General features: G+C 58.1%; 1 protein-coding gene across 1 annotated transcript in view; it reads right to left on the bottom strand.

Annotated features, from left to right (window-relative positions):
- SCUBE1 (signal peptide, CUB domain and EGF like domain containing 1) overlaps positions 1-24,845 on the bottom strand; it is a 127,016-nt gene that overhangs the window by 13,614 nt on the left and 88,557 nt on the right. Inside the window, exons 7-15 of the mRNA XM_073788106.1 lie at positions 24,335-24,451; positions 18,022-18,144; positions 15,463-15,579; positions 13,837-13,959; positions 4,034-4,153; positions 3,569-3,673; positions 2,466-2,582; positions 1,542-1,679; positions 307-510 (exon numbers count right to left, since the gene is read on the bottom strand). Coding sequence (XP_073644207.1) covers positions 307-510; positions 1,542-1,679; positions 2,466-2,582; positions 3,569-3,673; positions 4,034-4,153; positions 13,837-13,959; positions 15,463-15,579; positions 18,022-18,144; positions 24,335-24,451 — 1,164 coding nt within the window. The remainder of the gene's footprint in view (positions 1-306; positions 511-1,541; positions 1,680-2,465; positions 2,583-3,568; positions 3,674-4,033; positions 4,154-13,836; positions 13,960-15,462; positions 15,580-18,021; positions 18,145-24,334; positions 24,452-24,845) is intronic.

Genomic DNA, 24,845 nt, shown 5'->3' with positions numbered 1-24,845 from the left:
TTGTCGAGCCACACGGACTGGTCCCATGCCCCTCACATCCCTCGGCTGGGGCCTTGCTGTCCCGCCCCTCCTCAGGACCGCGGGCAGGGTCACACGTACACTCGGTCCCGGCGCCAGGGGAACGCTCTTTAATGCCAGCCGTCACGTCTAAGTGCCGCGGCGCTTCTCCCCGGCAGGCCTCCTTGTCTCCCCCTGTCCTGGCCTGACGTGTCTGTCTCCCGTGGGCTCTTTACCTGGGCCCACACGGAAGGAAGGACAGAGAAAGTCCGCGGGGCGACACTGGAGCGGCTGAGGGCAGGCACTCACCGCATTTGCCGTCCTGCAGCACCTGGCCTGTGCCACACGTCCCCTGGCCCTCCAGGGCCTTGGCCGGCCGCTGGGCCACCTCGTACTCAGCGCCTGCGACCTGGACGGAGAAGTGCTGCCGGCTGACAGACTTGCGCAGGGTCTTGACGGCGGCCTGCAGGCTCTGCTCCACTCGCCTCCGCACGCACTCGGCCTCGCAGGTGTCTGCAGGGGCGGGCGAGACCCGAGCTCACGACCCCCCGCCCCGCCGCTGCAAGCCGTCTCCCCGCCAGGCTGCCCTGCTAGGCGCTGCGCTGGGCCGCGCCTCTGCTCAGAGCCTTCCCGCAGCGGCCCCGGGCCGAGGCGCCCTTGCTGCGAATGTCTGCCAGCAGGAGACTGAGGCTCCAGGAGGCCGAGGCTGCGAGAGGCATGAGCCGCTCAAGGGCCCCGCAGCAGATCTGAGCAGAAGCCTGGCCTCTGCCTCTGCAACACGTCCCCTGCCCAGGGCACAGCTCGCCTCAGCTCTCATTTACAGCCCAGAGGGGACTGCTCACCTCAGGGCACAGCTCGCCTCAGCTCTCATTTACAGCCCAGAGGGAACTGCTCACCTCAGGGCACAGCTCACCTCAGCTCTCATTTACAGCCCAGAGGGAACTGCTCACCTCAGGGCACAGCTCGCCTCAGCTCTCATTTACAGCCCAGAGGGAACTGCTCACCTCAGGGCACAGCTCGCCTCAGCTCTCATTTACAGCCCAGAGGGAACTGCTCACCTCAGGGCACAGCTCGCCTCAGCTCTCATTTACAGCCCAGAGGGAACTGCTCACCTCAGGGCACAGCTCACCTCAGCTCTCATTTACAGCCCAGAGGGGACTGCTGGTGTGAAACATGAGCCAGCACCCCACAAGGGCCCTGCTGGAACCGGGCAAAGACAGGTCCTTGCGCCAACGGCCCACGCCTGCGGAGGCTGCAGGCACGGGCCCCTCCAGGCCCTGGTGAGGGCGTGGAGCAGTGGGGAGAGGCCTGTGGCTGTCACTGCAGCCCCAGCCCCGCTCCTCTCGCGGCCCTGGGCCTCCTCTTCCACCCTGGGCTGGGTAGCTGCTCTGAGGGCCCGGCCCTGAGCCCTGCCAGGTGCCTGGCTGGCCTCCACCTCTGGTAGCCGTGGCTTCGGTGGAAGCCTGGCTTCATGCCCAGCAGACCTCCCAGTCCTCTGTCCTCGCTGAGGCCCTCAGCACCTCCTGCGGGGACTCCTCACCCACCTGAGGCCTCTTCCATCTTTGTCTCCACCTCGAACTCTGCAGTGATGTGGGTCACCTCCTTGGATGGGGACTTTCGGCCACGGTGCCTCTTCTTGGAGGAGTCACACTTGAGGGTCACAAAGGTCACGTGGCAGTTTTCTGGACAAGGAAGGGGCCACTGTGGCAAAGGTGGCACGGGGCGGGGAGCACGGTCCTACCTCACCCTGCACACAGACTGCTGGTGGCCAGGGTCCCGCCCTGCCTAAGAGTTCATGTGCAGACGGGGAAACTGAGGCTGGAGAAGGCCAGGTCTCAGGAGGGGCCGGGGGGGCTGAGCCAGGCCCTGCACCCAGCCCTCCCGAGGCCATCACACCGCCGCACGTGAGGCACTTTGCGTATCTTCCTTCGCAAAGCCGTGCAGCTCCAGCTCGGGGCCGCTCGGCCCAGGTTAGGCCTGCTGGGTGCCGAGCTTTGTCAGGTTTGAGGAGGAACCCTAAGGTGTTCGGGAATCTTCGTGGAAACAGAGCGGGCATGCTTTCCTCCTGGTCCGTTCCCCCAGGCTCTCCCCCAGGCTGCAACACCCTTCTGGGCCACCCTCATTCTAGAGAGAGCCGCTGAGTGAGCCCGGGGTTCCTCCCGTTTGGACACGACCACGCTGCGCGGAAAGCCCTTGCTCTGGGGGAGCCCATTTAACCCTGAGTGAGGTGGGCCGATGGACCCCAGGGATGCTTTTCCACTCAAATGCTGGCTTTCTTCCCCAGGGACACCACCACTGTCTATGGTCCACCAGGTGTGGCTCCTGGGGCTAAGGGACCACGGTGGTGAGGACGAAGAGAGGCCCCTACCCCTGGAAACCCAGTCCCGCTGGACCCTGGGCTCCCAGCCCCCAGGCCTGGGGACCTCCCCCCGCCCCCCGTGTGGGCGGTGCCAGGGCGGCCCACTCACCCAGCAGCAGCTGCCTCAGGGCCTCCTTTGCCGGCTCCCGGCTTCGGGGCCGGAGGTGGCACTTGGCATCTCGAATCTTGAACCGGGCCTTCTGCCTGATGAGGGTGGCAGGGGCACCTGGGGAAAGTCCAAATCCCCCCAGGTGGCGGCCTCTCCCTTGGGCAGGGAGGTGGTGGGGCCGGGGGCTGCGGAGGGAGTGCCTGAGCGTGAGGGGGCTGCCAGGGGGACAAACCCACTGGGAGCCGTGGGTGGGGACCTCTGCCGCTTTGTTTCTCTCCCTGAAAAAGGTGCAAGGGTGGACGGTGGGGTCCTGCTCGCCCCAGGGGCCATCCAGGCAGCGGTCGGTGGAGGAGGAAGGGCAAGCCTTCTGCCTCTCCCCCATCACCACAGCTACTCTATGCGGCTGGCGCTTTCAGGAAAAGGGGCAGCACGGACGGGAGAGGGAGGCAAGGAAGGGAAGGGGATTTGCAATGATACAGATGCCAGAGCCGCTGGGTCCTTCCAAGAGCAGAGCAGACCCTTGGACCAAAGAATCCTATAGTCACAGAAGCTTAGGATTACATCATGTATGTATTAAGCACATCGTTGAATCCAGCCTCTTGAATAGGAAAAGCTGCCGAAGCACAACCTCCTGCTGGCAGGGGAGCTGGCTGTGTCCCAAAGTGCGTGGGCGTGTGCGTGCTTCCAGTGTTCCTGGGGGCGGTGGGGCGGGCGGGTGGTCTCCCAGGCGAGCTCGGACTCTGGGAGGTTTTAGAACCTTGTGGCCGCAGCAGATGTGACTCCCTTCACTGAAATGGAATCTGAGATCCATAGACCACTTTAGGGAGCACTTTAGGGTCACTAAACCACTCTGGAACCGTGGCCCAGAGCCGGAAGGGCCCTTCCATGGTCCACTGCCCTTGGGCTGGGACTCAGCTTACAGCCTGCTTGCTTCTGGGTCCTGGCCCTGCTCTTAGCTCCCTGGCACCCTGAGCCATACTGGGCAGGCCCCAGGCCAGGAGGCCTTCCCTGGGCCATGCCCCTCTGTCTCCCCCTGGCCTGGTGCTGGACGGAAAGTCAAGGGGTCCCGCAGGTGCGTGTGGCGTGGACAGGCCAGGGACTACCTGAGCAGCTGGGCCCGGTGCTGGAGCCGGTGCTGTTGCGTTTCTGTAGCATCTTGCCCTGGAGGCCCGGGACACCGCAGCTCAGGCTGTAGCTGTCGTCTGAGTCTGTAGAGAGGCCAGGGCTGAGGTGGGCCTGGGTGCCCCCCCTTTCAGCACCCGTACATCCTGGGGGCCTCGGAGGGGTCACTGAATGCAACGAAGGTCAGGACTGACCCTCACGTCAGTCTGTTTCTGCTACACGACTACAGGCTAAGTGGCTGGGCAGGAATGCGTCCGCTGCACTTTTGAGAAGGACACTGCGGCCCCCACAGAACCGGACAGCTGCCCAGGGTCACTCAGTGACCAGGGCTGGGGGTCCTCATTCCTAGGTTGGGCTCCTCTCCTGGAGAACAGCAGGGAGCAGAGGCTGGACCCCAGGGAAGGGAGCCCCGCCCCCATGCCATCCCGGGGACAGCCTTGGGTTACCTGGCATGAAGAGTGTGCGGGCCAGGCAGGACAGGGAGCAGATTTCCACACCGCCCACCTTGCCGCAGGACAGTTGGGCCTGGGGTGAGGCCTTGGCCCGAGAAAGGCACTTGCCCGTCTCTGAGGAGAAGGAAGACACAAGAGGGGCTTGAGGGGCCAGGGGTGGCTTTCTGGAGCCGGCAGGGCCCCTGAGCATGGACCAACAGGAACTCCCACCACACGTCCATCCCCTGGCCAGACCGTCTTGGTGGGAGGGGGCTGGGAGATGGCAGGGTCCACATCCGTTTGGACGTAGGGGGATGCTGGGCCCAGGGAGCGGTTTGCTCCCTTCTCCCTCCAACACCAGTCCAGGCTCTCTGTGAGAAGGTCCACTCCCTGTGCCCCGATCCAAGGGCAGGGCTGGACCCTCCAGAGCAGGTGTCCCTGCCCATCTGGGGAAAGGAATGGCTGAAAATGGCCATGGGCTTCTTGGCAGTGACCAAGCACGGGAGGGTCACTGGGAAGCCCTCTCTGGGGCAGCCCCCAGACACAGCCATTAGGTGTTTGACGATGTCCAGAACTGAGCTCTTCAGAGTTTCTCATGTGGAGTCGCCCCAGGGAACAGGCTGAAACAGGGGACTTACAGCTGGAATAAGGGGAACTGCCAGCCTGGATGATCTTAAACATGTGGCTGAACATTTTAAAGGAAGTGTCTTAAAAGGACACAATCTAGAAATGAAAACAAACTCACGGCCCTCCAGATGAAACATCTGGCCCCCAAACAAACTCAAAACCAAAAGGCCTTTGTCCCCCAAGGATCAAGAAACTATGAACAAAAACACCTGCAGATCATACAAACCAAAAGGGCTGCTGAAGAGCCCGTGTTCTCACTGGTTAAGAAACAGAAGGACAGCCATCCCCAACCTTCCAAGGGAGACGTTAGCCCCCAGCAGTTCCCTGTACTTCCTCTGACTTCCTAGAGGGGATTGTCCGCAACTACAGATGGACAGCACAGCTTTCCTGTGCACGCCCGGCCCTGCACGTGCCCGCACGTCCTTGTGGGGACGTGGGGTATGCAGACACTGATGCGTCTTTCCCGGAGCCATTTCTCAGGGCTTTGTTGACAGCGAGCACCTTCGAGGGACGAGGTAACATCTCCCTGCAGACAAGAGCAGCCTGGCTTCCGTTCACTACAAAAGCGAGGGGTGAGTTTCCCAAGCTGGGCGTCCTTCAGCCAGGATGCAAATTTCCTGTCTGCGCGTCCTCCTGGGTGGACGGGACCTGGGGGGCTGCTGGCTGTGCTGTGAGTTACGAGGCTCTTGGACTCTGACCCGGGGGTCCCACGAGTCCTGCTGGCGCCCACGGAACAGGGGCAAGCTAGCTTACTCAGCTTGCGTGCAGAGGAGATCTGACTCTCCGCTGTGTACACCATCCATCCCACCACCTTAGGACATCGAAGCCCTCAGAGAAGAGGGTAAAGTCGCCTAAAAAGCAAGAGGGAAGGTCAATCGACTGGCAGTAAGGAAAAAAAGGGGAAAAAAGTACATTTGCCTTATTGTAAGCATATCTGGTTGTGAGAGAATATGCAAGAAGATGAGAAGAAGCAAATGTGAAAAGGGTCAGGGATTTGTAAAAGGCTTGAGGGGACATGAACTTGATTTGCTTTGGTTTATTAAAACCACTCAAGTAAAAACCATAATTCAAAAGGAGTCATGTACCACAATGTTCACTGCAGCTCTATTTACAACAGCCAGGACACGGAAGCAACCTAAGCGCCCATCGACAGATGAATGGATAAAGAAGATGTGGCACATATATACGATGGAATGTTACTCAGCCATAAAAGGAAACGAAATTGAGTTATTTGTAGTGAGGTGGATGGACCTAGAGTCTGTCATCCAGAGTGAAGTAAGTCAGAAAGAGAAAAACAAATACCGTATGCTAACACATATGTATGGAATCTAAAAAAAAAAAAAAATCGTCATGATGAACCTAGGGGCAGGACGGGAATAAAGACGCAGACTTACTAGAGAATGGACTTGAGGACACGGGGAGGGGGAAGGGTAAGCTGGGACAAAGTGAGAGAGTAGCATGGACATATATACACTACCAAATGTAAAATAGATAGCTAGTGGGAAGCAGCCGCATAGCACAGGGAGATCAGCTCGGTGCTTTGTGACCACCTAGAGGGGTGGGATAGGGAGGGTGGGAGGGAGACGCAAGAGGGTGGAGATATGGGGATATATGTATATGTATAGCTGATTCACTTTGTTACAAAGCAGAAACTAACACACCATTGTAAACTAATTATACTCCAGTAAAGATGTTCAAAAGAAAGAAAGGAAAAAACCCCACTCAGGTAGTGGGACTTTCTAACAACCCTCAGTTCTTTCCTGAGTTCCAGCCTGTAACGGCTCCTTTGGGATCATTATCAGAAAACAAGCCTCCCTTCTCTAGGTCAAAGGCCCTGCACGTATTGTGGGGAGGAATCTCCTCTGCAAATGGAAGTACCAGCTAAAATACACCTGCGGCGTTATTGTTAGAAGTCTCAGAAAATTCTCCTACACGTGATTCAGACGACAGCCGATGGGAACCTTAATATACCTCTATTATGTACCATCAAAAAACTGAATCCCTGGGGCAAAGTTTCCACGACATCAGCAGAACGATTGGAGGAGAGCCCAGGAAGAGTCCAGACTGAATCCTCCCTGATTGCCAGAAATCATTTTTTTTTTTGGTATCAACATGCAAAGGTTAGGCCAGGCTCTCAGGAGGCAAACTCAACAACTCGGGGAGCATCCGTGACCAAGGCTTGTCCTTCCTGCCTCAGAGCAAGCACAGCCTTGGATAAAGTCGTTGAAACGTCTTCAGATCTTGTACCAGAAGCACGTTTCAATCTGAGGGTACCACATGCAGTACGATCCCTCCTGTGACCTGAAAACACCCAGGACTTTTTCTGCTTGTCAGTGAACTAATCATGGTGTCTGGCTCCTTTCTCTTTCTCATACTACCGTCGAGCAACTCTCCTACCCCTTCCTCTTTTTTTTTTTTTTGGCTGCACCACGTGGCTTTTGGGGTCTTAGTTCGCGGACCAGCGATTGAACCCGGGCCACAGTCATGAAAGTGCCGAGTCCTAACCATTGGACCGCCGGGGAATCCCCTCTCCTACCCCTTCCTGAAGGAGGGACTCGTCTCTGTACTTCAGAAGTGTTCATATCCAGAACAGATCTTTTGGATGCTCTACACCAAATCCCAACTTAATATTGCTTTGTTGATGGGACTTATCTTAAAAAATGAAGAGATCCTAAAATCCATATGGAAATTCAAGGGAAGTTCGAAAACAGCTAGATCAATCTTGAAATATGAAAAACAAAGTAGGAGGACTCACATTTTATGATTTAAAAACACTATAAAGCTACAGTGGTGTATAGGTATGAGGACAAACAAATAGGTCAACGGGACAGAACTGAGAGTCCGGAGACAAATCCATACATTTACGGCCAACTGATTCCAAGAGGACGTGAAGATGATTCTATGGGGAAAAGGAATGGATTTTCTTCAACAAATGATGCTGTGACACTCGAAGAACCACATGCAAAAGAATGAAGGTGGACCCCTGTCTCACACATATAAAATTAATTCAAAATGGATCAAAGATCTAAATGTAAGAGCTAAACATATAAAGCTCTTAGAAGAAAACAGGTGTTGTCTTTGGGAACTTAGATTAGGCAATGAACAGTTTCTTAGAAGTGACTTAAAAAACACAGGCAACCAAAGGAAAAAAGAGATACACTGAACTTTACGAAAATTAAAAACTTTTGTCATTCAAAAGACACCATCAAGAAAGTGAAAAGACAGCTCACAGGATGAGAAAACAATCTTTGCAAATCTTATGTCTAATAAGGGACTTGTATCGAAAACATATAAAGAATTCTTACACCTGAATAATAAAGACAAAGAACCCAATCAAACAATGGGCAAAGGATCTGAACAGACATTTCTCCAGAGAAGACACACAAATGGCCAATAAATACATGAAAAGATACTCAACGTTATTAGCCATCAGGGAATTACAAATACAAACCACAGTGAGATACCATTTTACACCCAGTGAGGTGACTATAATCAGAAAGTCAGCTAATAACAAGTGCTGGTGATGACGTGGAGAAGCGGGAGCCCTCACACACTGCTGGAGGGAGTGGAAAACCCTGCAGCCACTTTGGAAAATAGACTGGCAGTTCCTCGAAATTTAAACACAGGGTTACCATATGACCCAGCGATTCCACCCCTAGGTATATACCCAAGGAAATTGTAAACATACGTTCATACAGAAATTTGTCCATGAATATTCATAACAGCATTATTCATAATAGCCAAAAACTGGCCACTACCCAAACGTCCATCGACTGATGAGTGGATAAACAAAATGCAGTATAACCGTACAGTGGAATGTAACTCAGCAATAAAGAGGGATGAAGCACTGACACATGCTACAACGTGGGTGAACCTTGAAAACATCACGCTAAATGAAAGGTCAGTCACAGAAGGCCACACGTCGCATTCCACTTACATGAAATGTCCAGAGTAGGCGAATTCATAAAAGACAAAAGTCGATTATGGTTGCCTAGGACTGGGGGGCTTGAGGGAAAATGGGGAGTGACTGCACGGGGTTTCTTTGGGGAGTAATGAAAATGCTCTAGAGTGGATTGTGGTTGCACAACTCTGTGATTATACTAAAACACACTGAATTGTACACTACATGGGTGAATTTTGTGGCACGTGATTATATCTCAAAAAAGCTGTTAATAAGAGCAAAAAACAAAAAGAAGACAGACAGGAGGCTTCCCTGGTGGCGCAGGGGTTTAGAATCCGCCTGCCAACGCAGGGGACACGGGTTCCAGCCCTGGTCTGGGAAGATCCCACATGCCGCGGAGCAACTAAGCCCGTGCGCCGCAACTACTGAGCCTGCGCTCTAGAGCCCGTGAGCCACAACTACTGAGCCTGTGCTCTAGAGCCTGCGAGCTACAACTACTGAAGCCGGTGTGCCTAGAGCCCGTGCTCTGCACTGCAACAAAGAGTAGCCCCCGCTCGCCGCAACTAGAGAGAAACCACACACAGCAACGAAGACCCAACGCAGCCAAAAAAAAAAAAAAAATAGTACTTTAAAAAAAAAAAAAAAAAGGAAGAGCGATAGTACCAGGCTGGACAGGCAAGAATCCTCCGGGCCGGAATCAAGCCCGGAGGGGCTCCAGTTGGCTCCAGGGCCGCACCCGTGGCTCTCTCTAGCATGTTAAATTGCTAAACATAAAAGGTAAACATGCACATGAGCGGAAGCAGTCAACGTTAGAACGCTTTGAAAACAGAGAGGTTTCCTGCACATAACGGGAGCACAGAGGCCCACAGCAGAAGAGGTGCAAGTCGGTGGCAATGTTTCCGGATCATCATGTGAAACAGGCTGCTCTGGTCCAAGTCCTGGGGCAAGGACAGAGGGGCCCAAGGGTTCCATCACACACACACACTGTTTGGCTTCCTACTCTGTAAAGAAGCGGGGGGAGCAAGTTGTAAGAGGCATGAGGACGATGCCTGGTGAAGCCAGAGCGGCCTCCTGGGACCACCAGACCACCTCACTCAGACGTTTGCTAACATCTTTCCTAAGACAACCCATCCTTGCGGGGACAAACTGGTGGTGACATTAGACAACGTTGGTGAGAAGCTTTTCCAGGGTGGCAGAGGAAATGGCCAGTTCGTGGTGTGGCTGTGACCTTCAGAATCCTGGGTAAAGGGTAAAGATGGGACATGCACTGGAACCAAGCCCTAAGGGACACTTGGAGCGCGTCCAGATGGATTTCATGGGTTATAATTATGCTCTAGTAATAGTATGTTTACTTTCTGGATGAACTGAAGCAGTCTCTTGTTGAAAAAAATAACAGCACTCATAGGAGCTAAAATATTATTAGATTTTGTGCTCCTTATTTGGGATATTCCAACTTATTTACTTAGTAACATACGGACACATTTTACTGGGAGAGTTATTCATGAATTACTCAGAAATATCACAGTCTTTATTACCCCTAATTTTTCTTAAGAAACAAAAATGAATTTTTCAGAACTCACTGTAAAGTCACCACTTAGATTTTTTATTTTATAAATTTATTTATTTTAGGCTGTGTTGGGTCCTCATTGCTGTGCACGGGCTTTCTCTAGTTGTGGCGCGGGGGGGGGCTACTGTTTGTTGCGGTGCGCGGGCTTCTCATTGCAGTGGCTTCTCTTGTTGCGGAGCATGGGCTCTAGGCACGCGGGCTTCAGTAGTTGTGGCTCACGGGCTTAGTTACTCCATGGCATGTGGGATCTTCCCGGACCAGGGCTCGAACCCGTGTCCCCTGCATGGGCAGGCGGATTCTTAATCACTGAGCCACCAGGGAAGCCCTAGAGGTCTTAAACTGAGGTTTTTCAGAGAACCCCCAAAAGCAGACAGTTCACAGAAATTGACTGTTACCCGAGATTCTCAGAACCGGCTGACGGCTACACGGAATAGAGAGCTTGTGCCTAAGACCACTGGAATAAATTCTCCTAGATGTCTGTAACCACTGATTTCCACACGCTCTTTTGCAAACCTTTGCTCTTCATTCTTCGGATCACATTTTCCCACCTTATGCATTTAAGGTTGTACACTTCTGCTTTACCCTATCATGTTTCCCTTACAAATAACTCACCTAGATCTAGGCCTTACTAGTGATAGCCACCATCCTGATTCTTTTTTTTTTTTTTAATAAATTTATTTATTTACTTTTTGGCCGCGTTGGGTCTTTGTTGCTGCACGCAGGCTTTCTCTAGTTGCGGCGAGTGGGGGCTACTCTTTGTTGCGGTGCGCGGGCTTCTCATTGCGGTGGCTTCTCTTGCTGCAGAGCACGGGCTCTAGGCACGTGGGCTTCAATACTTGTGGCACTTGGGCTTCAGTAGTTGTGGCACGCAGGCTCAGTAGTTGTGGCTCGCGGGCTCTAGAGCGCAGGTTCAGTAGCTGTGGTGCACAGGTTTAGTTGCCCCGGCATGTGGGATCTTCCCGGACCAGGGCTCGAACCCATGTCCCCTGCATTGGCAGGTGGATTCTTAACCACTGCGCCACCAGGGAAGCCCCTACCATCCTGATTCTTTAAATCAGTTCTCCCAAGCTGTCGCTAGGGAAGCCAACATTTAGAAATGTTATAAAGTATGTTACACGGACGTAATTATGATTGTCTTTGTGGGCGATACATAAAGAAGGAAAATGCCCTCCCATCAGGAGAGACCGGTTCAGCTGTCTTGCAATGTATCTGACTGTTCGTCACAACACCGCCCACAGACAATATACCTACAGCTCCACTGAGGTTGACCCCGTGTCTCACATGGACATCTGATTCATGGGTGCTACCCCAGGACCTCAGCTAACTGCCCTGTGGGTCTCTGAGACTGTAACAAGTGAACGAGTCCCCGGTACCCTCAGTGAATGATGCCCTTTTCAAAGCGTCTAACGGTAGAACACTTTCTGAGGGACATAATAATACCTGGTGAAGCAGACGGTGGAGGCTCTTGGCCCCAACCAGAGGGACTGGACAGCTTTAGTGGTCATCAAACATGTGTCCCTCACTTAGGGTGATAGAGTGAATAATACAGCCTAGGGCATGGCGTGGGGGGCAGGACAAAGCGCTCTGCCTGCCTAGTGCAGGTAGTTATAGATAATAGTATGACCTTGGATCTCATGGGCAACCAGGGCAGTTTGTGGCCCTGCCGATACTTCATTTGGAACCTGGATTCACAGTACAGGTGAGGTGGAACTGTCTACTTCAAGGCTACATGAGAGAGCAACCTGCATACTGTGGACTTAGGGAGCAGGTGGGGCCGGTTTTCCTGGTCAGCCCTGGGAACCCTTAAATCATGCTTCTAGAGGGCCTTCCTTCCAGCACCTTCTAGTAATACCTGCAGTCACACTTGTCTGTCTCATCCTTCCACATCTACTGTCTAGAATATCAACTGTTTTCGCGTATAGTCCCAGCAAATGGCTCAGAGACAAAAACGGGATAAAACCTCCCCGACTGACTGTGACCTGACGGTCAGACCTCCACCGATGACCCTTCCTGGAGGCTGGTTTGGTGGCAGTGGTGAAGATCTGGACAAGCCCTGGTGGCCTCTCCTGCAGCTCTGACTGAGGAGGGACGACCGAAAAGGGGACTGAGAATTAACAAACAAAGAAACATGTCCTCATATCCCTAGAGAAAGCCTGTACCCGATAGCTCTGGTCAGCAGTAAATACCAGACCTCACAGGACCCTAATGATCAGTGGACACACCTCGGAAAGCCCATCGAAGGGCGTGGGCGTGGCAAGTCAGCCAGCTCTGGGCCCCTTCACTCAGCGATCAGGCTTCTGAGGCTGGTGTGAGCCCCGTCTCCCTCAGCGCCCCGCAAAGACATGCTGCTGAGACTGACATCACCTGCCTTTAACCAGCACAACTCCACACGAGCTCTTCCCCCAAACTCTAGGCAAAACCAGCGGTTTGCTTTGCTCAACCAGACTGCCGGGGCAGCATAGCAATTCTTGCTCAAGTAAGCAATAAACTCAGCTGTCTGACCTCGGGTGACTAAGTGATGGTATCCATTCTCTGATACTTTCGTTCATTCATTCAACAAATCCTTCACTGAGTGTCTATGGCTGCTGGGCCTGTTCTAGGGGCTGGGGATACAGCAGTGAACAAGACAAGCAAGGAATACCTGCTCGGGTGTGCAGAGTGTATGTTCAGCGAGGACAGACCGACAACACCCCGCGGCAGCCAGTGGCTGCGATGGGAGGAGACGAGCGTGGGACAGCCAAGAGGCGGAGGGCGCGCAGAGGGGGGCCGGCTGCTGCTCCAGGTGTGTGGTCAGGAAGCCCCCCACCCCAAGCAGACCCCTGCAGAGAGTGACGAGTCCTCTAGGCTAAGAGAAGAGCCTGAGCGTGGCTATTTTGAGGTCGGGGGGCTGCACCTGTGAGGTCAGGGAGGCTGGCACGCGGTGGGTGGGGGTGAGGGTGGAGGGCAAGCAGGCCGGGCTGTAGCAGCCTTTGGGCCATTCCAGGAACCCAGACTTTGCTTCTGCACGATGAGGACTCCCTGGAGGGCTCTGAGCCGAGAGAGATGAACTCTTAGATCTAGAAGGCTTACTCTTGAGGCCCTGGGGATGCTGGAGCACGGCGGGGCAAGGACCTGAGAGCCGTTCCTGGGACCCAGTACAGGCCCGGCACACAGCAGGTAGTCAGTATGTGTTTATGGAACCAGTGAACGTGGACCGTCCAGCACTCAGCTGAGAGGTGCCCCAAGGCCCCAGAGCCCAGCAGCAGAGGGTGCAGGAGCCCTGAGCTCTCTAGGAGGCCCGCCCCTTGCCAGGCCAGCGGCGGGTGTACAAAGACCCAGGCGCTCCCCGGTCCAGGCTCTGCTGCTGCTGCACCCCGTGTAACCACCCCTCCCCTCCCACCAGCTTCCTTGGCAGGACAAGGGGAGCTGGGGCTACTGAGGCCTCCGCGCCCTGCTGCTTCTGAGTGTCAGCTCCTCCTGAGTCCACAGCTCTGGCTGCACACGCTGACCCCCAGGTCTCCACCTCCGTGCTCCCCGTGCCCCCGCCCCAAGCCGTTTCTGCGCCTCCAAGCGTGCTCTCCCCGCTGCATCCCCTCTTCTTCTGTCAGCCCTCATTCCCATCAGCCGTATCCCAGCAGCAGAGAGCACCTGCCCGGGAGCCGCAGCCATCCAGGCACCAGGGGAGGTGCTGGCACCCAGGCCCTTCTCAGGGGTCCTCGCGATGGCCCGCCCCAGGGCACTCACCCACGCAGTCCTTCCGGTTCCAGTGGAGACGCCTCCCCGGGGGGCAGACGCATTCGTAGCTGCCCTTGGTGTTGACACAGCCCTGGTCGCAGCTCCCGTTGTTCATGCTGCACTCGTCCACATCTGGAAGCACAGGTAGGCGTAAGGGCAGGAGGGGGGGCTGGACGGTCCAGCCGAGGCCACACCCTTGGGGCTGGCAGGGCAGGACCCACCCAGGACAGGAGGGCCGAGAATCCCCTGACCCTGACGCCAGCCTGATACTGTCACTGGATGCAGACATGTGGTTGCACACGACACACACACGAGCTTGCACACACACAGGGTTCCCGCAGACACCAACACACATCCCCCCCTCCAGGAACCGCAGTGGTTTGCTGAACTTGGGCAGCTGAGCCCAGACTTGGGGGAGGGCAGAGAAATGGCACAAAATAAAGTTGCAGTCAGGTCTTGTGGGGCCGGAATGATCAGCAACGGCCCCGGGGTCCTGAGGCCGTATCTCACTGTGGGACTTCGGACGTGCCCTTCCCAGCCAGTTTCCCTCCTGCACAACAGGCACCTGGGCACAGGAAGTCTCCCCTGAGGCCCCGCCTTCTTTTGGGCCAAAGACCTGTGTGCAGAAGCTGGTGCCCAGGTTTTTGGGAGTCCCTGCAGAAGAATCTGCAGCTCACCCCACGAGCCACGCCCCTAGCACCAGCTGTGCCTGAGCCCACCTAAACTTCACAGCTGCCCAGCAGGGGAAGTGTGGCTACCACCAGGTCAAAGGAAAGGGAGAGACACCAGGGACCTCAGGGCCATTCTTGACACCCCCGCCAGCTTCACCCCCCAAGCCTGTACATCCCCATGTCCCATCATCCATGGCACCTAAAGGCATCTAGAGCCTTCCCTCTCTCCACATCCCTCCCCACCCTGCCCAGGCTCCAGTAGCTCTCACTCCCATGCCTGGAGCCGTGTCCCCACTGGTGCCCTGGGTCCCACTCTCCTAAACACGTGGCAGCTGGAGGGATCTCGTTACATGAACTTGAGCCCGTCACATCCCTGCATAAACCCTCCAATGGCTTCTCATCGCACTGGGAATAAAGCCACAAGTCCCCTGGGGCTCACGAAGCCCTGTGTCCCCTCTGTCTGCACCTCCCGCCGTGTGCCCCTTCCCTCATGGGACTCTAGCCCCACTGGCTGCCTCTCGGTCCCTCGGTGCTCCTCTGCCTCAGTGCTCTTGCACACGCTGACCCCTCTGGCACGCTTCCCCCACCATGACCCAAACACTCCTCCTTTAGGAGCCCCCCATTGTCCCCACCCTCTGCCCTTCTCTGTTGTTACCCCCTCCGCTGGAATGAACTGTTTGTGGGATCCTCTGTGCAGCCATCCTCCCTTCCGGACTGGGGTTTCCCAGAAACTGCTGTTTCCAGGCCCGTGTCCACAGCCTGGCTGAGGCCTGGCACCCAGTGGGTGCTTGCTGCCCCTCCCCCCACCCTCCCGCCTTACCCTTGGCTGACCCCTCTGCCCACCAGTCCCTCCCAGGCCCGTCAGAGTCAGGGTCAAGGTCGGGGTGTGGGGTGCAGTGCAGGTGGCCGTGCGGCCGGGCGCGTGCCTCTGGGGGGAGGTGGCCCTGGCGGGCGAGCTGCAGACCTCCGCAGTGGGTTGTCCCATAGAGTGTGTAGCCGCGGCGGCACAGGCACTGGAAGCTGCCCGGGGAGTTGATGCAGATGTGGTCACAGGTCCGCTCGAAGGAGCACTCGTCGACGTCTGTGTGGCCACAGGGAGACAAAATGTGGGAGGAGGTTCAGGGTGTGGTGGATGGCACGGCCTGCCCCTCGCTCAGTCACTCAACAGACCTCTGTGCCCGACAGTCCTGGGGCCCCAGGCTCAGAGCACAGCCGACGCACAGCAAACGCCAGACTTCGTGTCGCTGCCCGATTTTCCATTCTGTCTCCATTAGCCTCATGTGTCTGGGTGAGAAGCTGCCTCACATCTTTTCTGGAGGTGGGCAGGGTAGAAATATTTTGAGTAGAAGGGATTATTACGAATCCCTGCCATTTTGATATCTCCCATTCCAGTGGGATTAGGGTAGGTATTTAATCCACACCTGCAGGAAACCAACGGGCTTGCCTGGGGAAGGGGCTGAACTGGGACATGAAAACAGACCACTTGACTGCCGACCAAAGTGTGTTCCCCATCACCCCAAGATGTCTCTGGAGAAAATGGGGAAAACAGCACAGACAGAAAGGGGGATGGGGGTAGGGATGATGCCACCCATGAGGAATAACAAAGTAGCCTTGATAGTATGTGACACTTGATTCTGACCACCCTGGCAGCCAGGGTAAAAAGGGAACGAGGGCGGGCCACAGACTGCTTGCTGCTGGAAAGGAGGAAATGAACTACGTGTTTGCAGGAGACCAATCTATCCTGGCCGTAAGTTCTGAGCAGGGTGGCCCCCATGGGACAGCTGATGGGGGTCCCGAGGGCAAGGCAGACACTGACCTGCCTCTCCTTGGGCACTGCAGCTGGAATCTGTTCTTTGAATACATTTGCTCACGTGCCTACAGACGCACTCATAGCATATGTGTTTGTAATAACACGAGCACGAGGAAGGAATCACTGCGAATGCTCAAAGGAAGATGTGATTCCTCCCGGGGGTGGATCTGGGAAGAGCTCCTGGGGCTGTGGCACCTGGGCTAGACCCTGAAGGATGGGGCTAGCCCGGAATGAAGGAATGAGAGTGGGGGAAGGGCACTCCGGGCAAAGGCTGGGAGGTGACAGCACTGGATCCTCAGGGATTGTGTGGAGCTCAGGGGGGCTGGGGAGGTGTCTGGGGTCCCCATCCCAAGGGCCCTGCGTGCCTGCTGGAGCTGGGGACCCAGGGGCTGTGCTGGAGCAGGGGTGGGCCGGAGCCCCAGGGCCTTGCAGAGCTGAGTCAGGAAGAGGGGGGAGGAGACTCAGCCAGAGCCCGGAGCAGTCCAGCCATTGCCCGCTCCTCTCCCAGGGCAGCTGGGGATGCAAAGCCAACGGCCCTCCCTCAGCCGTCCACAGAACGCGGCAAGGCAGATGGAGAAACAAAGCCAAAGTGCAGAGGAGCCTTGATCGGAGCCCGGACGGGTGCTGTGCTCCCAGCAGGCCCCTGTGCCCCGAGAGGAAGACAGGGCCAGGTCGCCCGAGCAGCGAGGCGGAGGCCGAGCCCAGGGAGGGGAAGCGACGGGCTCAGGTCACGTGCTGAGCCCCAGGACAGGCTGGCCTTGGACCCTCCCTTACCAGCCTCTGCTCTCGCCTTCCTCGGGGCCCTCAGGGCCTCGCGCTGCCCCAGGCCGGCCTCTGAGCACCGCTACGAGGCGGATGCTGCAACCGCAAGCCAGGTGCGGCCCGGTGCAGGCTGTGGCTCCTGGGACCTCGTGGAGATGAAACGACGGGACGGCAACAGGGTAACAGCGATGGAACTGAGCCGGCCCCCCACCCCCTGGCCCCGCCCTCTGCGCGTATCCCCGAAGCCGGCTCCTTCTCAATGGCCTCATCTAGCTCCACGGGGCTCCTTCTGGTTCCTCACACCCCCTCAGCCCAACAGCGCCACTTCCTGGTCGGGTTTGCCTCCCTGGCTCCTCCTGGAAGATGCCTATTCATCCTTCAAGCACTTCCCCAGTGTCCCCTCCCACAAAGCCTTCCCTGACCCGTCTCTCCACTGCCCATCCTCTGGGCTCTCACTGCATCCAGGATGCCTGCGGGACTTGTCCCGGGCTGTGATGCTTGGCTTCTGCCCAGGTCTCTCTTCCCATTACCCCTGCTCCTTGCAGGTGCCCAGGGACCCTGAGGAAGGGCTGCTGGAGCACGCCTGCCACGTGCTACAGCTTCCACCAGGTGGCAGCATCCACCTGGCCTCTGAAGCCACTGACGGTGGCCTGGGAGGCCCCCTCTGGAGGGAGGAGCCGGCGCCACCTGGGACACGGGCCGACCCCTCCCTGGGCCTCAGATCCCCTCTATATCAGGGAGAGGTGGGGCTGGATGGCTTCTCAGGGCCCCTAGAATCATAAAGGACGGGAAGACAGGAGGGCAAGCGCACAGGCTAGGGACACAAAAACTACCCCCGGCCCCTCAGGCCCGGCCCGGCCGGCGGACACGCCCACCCCAGGCTCGCCTACCCTCCTGGGAGCCTGTGTGGCCTGAGAGGGGCGGGACCCCACGAGGACCAGGGCGGCTCACCTTGGCACGTCCGCTCGTCCGTCAGCAGCTTGTACCCCTTCCGGCAGCCGCACTCGAAGCTGCCCACGGTGTTGCGGCAGAAGTGGTCGCAGCCTCCGTTGTTGACCAGGCACTCGTTGATGTCTGCGGAGCCGGGCGGCAGGACGAGGCGAAGAGAGTGGGCTGGGCTGCGCTGCCCGGGCCGCCTCGGGTCCCCCGGCTGAGCCCAGGAAGGGGGGCTGGCTCACAGCCGTGGGGGTGGGAGGACGGGAGACACCGCTGCCCCCAGGACTTGGCGAGCCTGGCGTTTGTGCACCGAAGGGAGGGAACTGGTGTCTGCGGTGCCGGGCCAAACAACAGGGACCGGGACGCTCCCACGCCCTTTCATCCCCGGGGAGGTGCCAGGGAGGTGGGGAGGCCGGGAGCAGGGGGCTGCTTCCCGGAGGCTGTGACTCTGGGCTGGGCGAGCTACTGGACCCCTGGGGCCTCGGCTCCCTGTCTGTTAAAATAAGGATCAGAGGCGCCCCTACGTGGAAGGACATCACGAGGATGAAATGAAATAACATCCCTAAGGCGCCGGTGCTCAGCCAGGGCCCAAACAACTCTTTACAAAGTAGGTTTATTGCTCCTGCTTTACTGATGGGGAGACCAAGGCCGGGAGGGTAACTGGCTCCAGGTGCCGCGGCTGGTGGCGGGAACGGGCGCTCCTGGGCCGCCTCCCTTCCCCGCCTGGTTCCTGCCGCTCCCTCTTCCCCATGCCTGCAGGTGAGTTTGAGCTGTTTCTTCACTGGGCGTGTCACGAGTTGCGGCTGCACCCTGAAGGCCCCCCAAGCACCCCCGCCGGTGGGCCTCGGCTTGCACACCTCTAGTGATGGGAGCTCCTTCCCTCACGAGCCCCCCCCCCCCCGCCATGAGCTCCCTCCCACCCTCCTTGCCCTGCTCCCCTGGGCTTGTTCCCCGGGCTCCCGGTCCATCTGGCAGACTGAGCTGTCAGAGACCCTGTCCTTGAGGTACCTTTTCTCACTCCGAAGTTCCTCTTGGGCTCCGGCTCCCGGGCCCCCCACGCTGGTCACCCCCCGCCGGCCCCCCAGACCTAGCCCAGCAATTGGAAACAGAAGTAGGAGATGACGTCCAGGAAGGTGTCCCCACCCTGACCGGAGGAGGGCACAAAAGGAAGTGGTGAAAGAAGCATCCCCCCGCCCCCGGCAGAGAGAGGACTTTCTGTGCTGGTCACTGGCCACATCTTAACAGAGCTGCTGACTCAGACTCCAGCACCCGCTGAGCCTGGCCTGAGTGTGAGGCCCGGACACCCCTGTCCCATGTAACTGGCACGGCCAGTTGTCAAGGTCAATCTGTCCCCATTTCCCCGAGCCCCGCGGAGGAGACTTGGTCCTATTCCAAAGACTCCGGTCTCAGGCGCGGCCTCTCACCACGCTGCTCCCAGCTCCTTTCCTCAGATCGAACGGGCTGGACTTGACACCTGCTGAGAAGTCCTCTGGCAGCAGCCCCACAGAATGCTCTTCACCCCAACAAACCCCAAACGTCAGGAGAACGGCGGGGGCGTTAAAGAGAGCAGGGCTGAGACCCCCGGGTGGGCAACGCTCGGAGCCTTTGCGAGGGGAACGGGCACAGCGAGTCGGGCAGGGGCAGACCCAGAGCTGCTTTCCTGCGGAGGCCCGGGTGGGGCTGGGCTCTGGGGAACACAGGACACTCAGGGGGTGTGCCCGCCACCTCCTTGCCCTCGGCCAGCCTCCCCGAGGTCCCTCTGCCCCAAGGACCCATTCTGTTTGCGTATGCTGACGATTTCGGTGCCAGGAAGATGGGAAGGGCGGGGAATCCGAGGTGGCCCCACTAAGGGAGGCCGCTAGGGCGTGTGTGACCCTGGCTCTGCCTCTCACGGGCTGGGCCTTCACCTCTCTGCACACAGGAGGTGGTCTACGTGTGCACCAAAATGATGGCTAAAAACAGAGACCGCTCAGCACTGCGAACTCTGCCTGTGCCCCGAAGCCTGTGTTTCAGGAACAAAGCGGCCTCAGGATGAGCCCACGCCCCAGAGGAAGTAGCAGGACCCTCTGGGGGTCACGGCACCTGCTGGGCGGGCATCACCTCGTGCTGGCGACCAGGCCAAGCACTTTCTGGCAAGGTCTCGTGTGACGGTCAAAACAACCCGAGGCCAGATCTCCCACTTTCCGGGGGAGGTCACAGCTCCACGCAGGAGGCCGACTTGAGCCCAGCCCCAGGTGTCTCCAGAGACGGCCCCGTCAGTGCGGCACGCTGGCCCTGCGGCCTTCAGAGGAAGTAGACCTCGAGTGCAGCGAGGGCCTGTCCAGGACAGAGGCTGGGGCTCTCCGTCGCCCCCTCCCCCGGGGGTTACAGGAAGACAGGGGAGATTCTGGCTAAAAGCCTCTGACAGAAGAACGGAGGGCCCGCTCAGCTCCGTGACCCTGGGCAGGGCAAGGCCCCTCTCTGAGCCTCAGGCTCCCCATCTGCAAACTGGGCTAATAGCAGGCACCTGTCCAGCATCCTTCACTACGACTGAACATGCAGACGGGGCTCGCCTCCTCGGGAATGCCTCAGGCCTTCTGGAACCCCCTAATCCCATCCCCTACCTCATCTGGGCCTGTCGGCTCGGGGCTCGCCTCCTTGGGAGTGCCTCAGGCCTTCTGGAACCCCCTAATCCCATCCCCTACCCCATCTGGGCCTGTCGGCTCAGGGCTCGCCTCCTCGGGAATGCCTCAGGCCTCTGGAACCCCCAATCCCATCCCCTACCCCACCTGGGCCTGTCGGCTCAGGGGCTGTCACGGCAGCTAGACAGGAGGTGTGAGGCGCTGTTCGCTTGAGGCCCAAGCTGGTGTAGCGGGCTGCCTGGGGGTCAGAGTCGGGGAGGCCCCGTCCCAGGCTCTAGCCTCAGCTGTAGTGAGGGGGCAGTGGGCTCGCACGGCCCCTCGGCCTTCATTCTGATGAGCCTCTGCCGCCTTTCCACCTCCCACCCTTCCAAGACCCCCCTCCTTCTCTACTGTGCTCCCACCGGGCCCCACCAGCGGCCAGCAGTCCCCTACCTGGTTACAGAGGCTCACGGTCTCCCTTCCACACCCTGGCCCAGCCCGGCGGCCCCGCCCTCCTCTTCTCTGCACGCTTGGATCCTGTCTCAGCAGCCCTCACCCCACCCTGCCTGGGGAACAAGCACCCCCTGGAAAGCCTTCCCTGACGTTCTCTCCAGAGTTAGCTGCTCCCTTGTCATGGGACCTGCCTTCAGCGGGATGACAGACGGGGCACCTGGCTCCCACCTGGAGCCCCAGGGCCCAGCATGAGGCCTGCACAGAAGGATGGGGCACTGAACGAATGGATGAACGAATGAGTGAATGAGCGAGTCGGGGGGCTGAGAGGTTAGTGGAACATTCGATGCGTCACCCAATGTTTGAACATCAGTGCGTGTTGGGGGGAAAGGTGTGGGGTGAGCTATGGGAGCACGCAGTAGGTTGGTTGCTCCTGTCCCCCTCTGCCCACCCCACTGAGGGGGCGCAGCCTGGCAACGCAGAGGCCACGTGGATGCGGGTTTTGGGCCTGTGGGAGTGGGCTGGCATCACTCTGGAGCAGCTTAGGGGGAGGGCAGGCTGCTGGGCTGGGCTGGCCGGGCACAGGGCAGGTGAGGGAAGAGGGCCAACAGGCAGGGCTGGGGGCGGTCCTCCCAGACTGGTGCTGGGAGGAGGGGCTGGTGTCCCTGAGGAAATCCAGGCTCTGGCTCAGGAAGTTGAGGCCCCAGACCTCCCTCCTCTCAGAAGGGCCAATTAGCAAGGTGCCCGCTTCCCAGTATCGAGCAGGACAGCGCCAACCAGGGAGCCCTGCGACTGGGCTGTCCACACTCTTGAGACAAAGCAAGGGCACGGGGCAGATCCTGCAGAGCCCCCCACGGCCCTGATGTTTTGGGGCAGGCCTCCACCTGCCCACGTGATCCCCGGCCATCCTGGGTTTTCAGCTCTGGATTTTCCCAGACCTCCAGCCACTGGTCTTGCTTAGCAATGACCTTCTGGCTTCCAGAAAACACTGAACCTTCAATATCCTCCTCTGGGCCCTGCCAAGACGAGGGCGTGCATGCTGACCGAGGAGCCAGCACCCCAGGGCCAGGGCCTCGGTTTGTCGGGGATCCCCAGCTGGCTTGCCCCCCGCCCCGAGCCCCCGCACCCTGCCCTGCGCCCCTCCAGCCAGGCCCCGGGAAACTCAGACTGTAAGCCCAAGGCTCTAAGACTCCAAACCCGGGGGTCTTGAGGTCAACATTTGGTTTCCAGGGTTCCCTGATTTGGAGACGCTATGATGTTCCTACTATATAGTTCTGGACCAGTCCCACGATCCTCAAATTCTACGTATAACAACATTCAGACAGCTCTTCTCCACCTCTGCTGCCACCCCGGGCCCAAACCATTGTCACCTCGAGCCTGTTCTTCCCGACCCTGCCTAGAAACCCGTCCCAACAGTGGCAGGGACTGTCTCCAAACGAAAATCTGGCCTGTGCCTCCTTGCCCAAGAGTGTCTGGCGCCTGGCCGAGGCTCACAGGATGAAGGGCCAACCCCTTCTCCTGGACCTCCCCTGAACCTTCCCCAGATCTGGGCACCCTGGCTGCGTTGGGTCCTGGAACCCCAGGCCTCTGCACAGCAGTCATGTTGCCTGGATTAGAGCCTCTTCCTCCATCCTCCCCGCTCTCCTACCCCCTGCCCAGACTCAAGGTGGGGTGAGGATGGATGCCCCTCTCGCCAGCAAGGATGGGCAGGGGGCAGCAGTCAGCGTCCCCTTAGGTGCTCCTTGTGGGCCATGTGACTGCTGAGGCCCCTTTCCAGCCCAGACAGGTCGGCTCCCGGCGGCGAGCTCCTGGCCTCGAGTCCGGAATTAAGCCCTGCCCTACCCCGCCGGTCCTGCGTCAGCGCTGTGCCTTGGACGGGGTGTGGGTGGCCCGATTCTACCTTCTTCTGTCCTGGCTCCAAGGGCAACTGGCTGGACCTGCTGTGACATTGCTGGGCTATGAGGACGGCTGGGTCTGCGGTGGACCCTGGCCAGCCCTCCTGGCATTAAGCCCACGTGGCAAGGCCTCAGAGAGCCCCCGCCCACCCGGAACACCCCTCGCTCTAAGTGGGCTGAGCGGAGGCTACAGAAGGACTTTATTTTCAAATAAACAGGTGGGAGAACGGTTATTTCTGTCAATAATCACTAGGTTCTTCCCAGCAGAGCGGCTGGGGAGGAGAAGTCACATGCTGTCTATTTTTACAGGCTTCAGAAGCCCATCTCAGACTATTCAAAATCACCTGAGCCTCCGCTGTCAACCTTCTCACCCACTGGGCTTTGGAAGTTCTGGCTCCTTTGCCCTTCCATGCTGGCCTCCGGGCCTGCCCGCTTCCCGGCAGAGTGATGGGAGGAGGGCAGCCAGCCTGGGCAGGGATCTGAGCGCTGGTCTGGGAGTGCTGAGGGGCTGCACCTCACTCCTCGCAAGGGCTGCCTCCCGGCCCAAGGCCCGCAGGTCTTTGCCTGGGCTGGTGCCCCCGTGCTGTAGGGCTGGTGCCCCCGTGCTGTAGGGCTGGTGCCCCCGTGCTGTAGGGCTGGCCCCTTCAGTCCTAGGGCTCAGACAGCTCTGGCTTCCCAGCCCCTCTGCTTCCTGTTTCCTGAGGGGTCCCCAACACGGCTGAGCCCCCGCGGGCCCTCAGGAACCTCGGAGTGAGCCGGGGACAGTGGGCAGAGAAAGCTCACCCTTCTCTGGCTTCCAGCAGCCGGCAGACCGGCCCATTCCTGACCTTCCCAATCCCTATTTCTAATTTTGCATCTTTAGTCCTCTGGTTGAGATCCCCCTGCACACCTTCCCTCTTCCAGTGACGAGGACACACAGTGTCCTCAGTTTGCTAACGCCGACAAGAAGACCATCCTGGGCTGGTCTGAGCCCTGTGCCCTGCTGCCCCCAGCTCTGCAGGACGCACCCCGGCCAAGGTGAGTGAGCACAGGAACCAGCCTGGCCCTGCCCCCTGGGAGGCCACAAGGAACCTCTGCCGGCCTAGGAAGCCCAAAGAAAAGGTACCCCGTTTGTGCAACCCAGGGTGAAGCCACATTCTTCGATATCAGAGCCCCGCCTGAACCTGTCAATATACAGTGGAACTGGGGCTCCCTTGAGCCTTGCTGGGGAGCGCTGGTGCTGACTCTCCCTCTTCTTAGCTTCTCCAACAGAAATGCACGTGGCAGCTGACCACCCTCGCCCCTGAAGCCATGTGTGGTCGCACACCCAGCCCAAGTGTGCCGCCCCGCTCCTGCCCTGCCTGCACCACCCGGGGCCCGGCGAGGGAGGTGGTGCACACTGACCTTTGCACGTCTTCCCATCCGGCTGCAGTGTGAATCCAACCGGGCAGCTGCATCGCACGCCGGTGGCCGTGTCCTTGCACGTCCGGTCACAGCCTCCGTTATTTACTGCACACGTCTCTGAGGAGGGAAAGAGAAAAAGACACTCTCAGTCTCCTTGGACAGAAGCCACCACCTTTCCCCACCTGTGGGGGGAATCTCCTGAGACAGGAGACCTGAGTTCAAATTCTGGCTCTGGGGACTTCCCTGGCGGTCCAGTGGTTAAGACTCCGCGCTTCCAATGCAGGGGATGCGGATTCGATCCCTGGCTGGTGAACTAAGATCCCACGTACCGCGGGGTGTGGCCAAAAATAAATAAATAAATGAATGTTTCCAATGCAAATTCTGACTCTGATACACTCTAGCTGTGGGGCCTCTCTGAACCTCAGGCTCCCCATCTGTAAAATGGGAGAATGACACTGTTTCCCCTCTGATGATGATGGATGGGAAAACTGTTTGCAAACCGCAGGCAGCG

This window comes from Tursiops truncatus, chromosome 11 (assembly GCF_011762595.2).
Source record: "Tursiops truncatus isolate mTurTru1 chromosome 11, mTurTru1.mat.Y, whole genome shotgun sequence".
NCBI classification, from domain to species: Eukaryota; Metazoa; Chordata; class Mammalia; order Artiodactyla; family Delphinidae; genus Tursiops; species Tursiops truncatus.
This window is presented reverse-complemented; position numbering and strand designations above follow the sequence as displayed.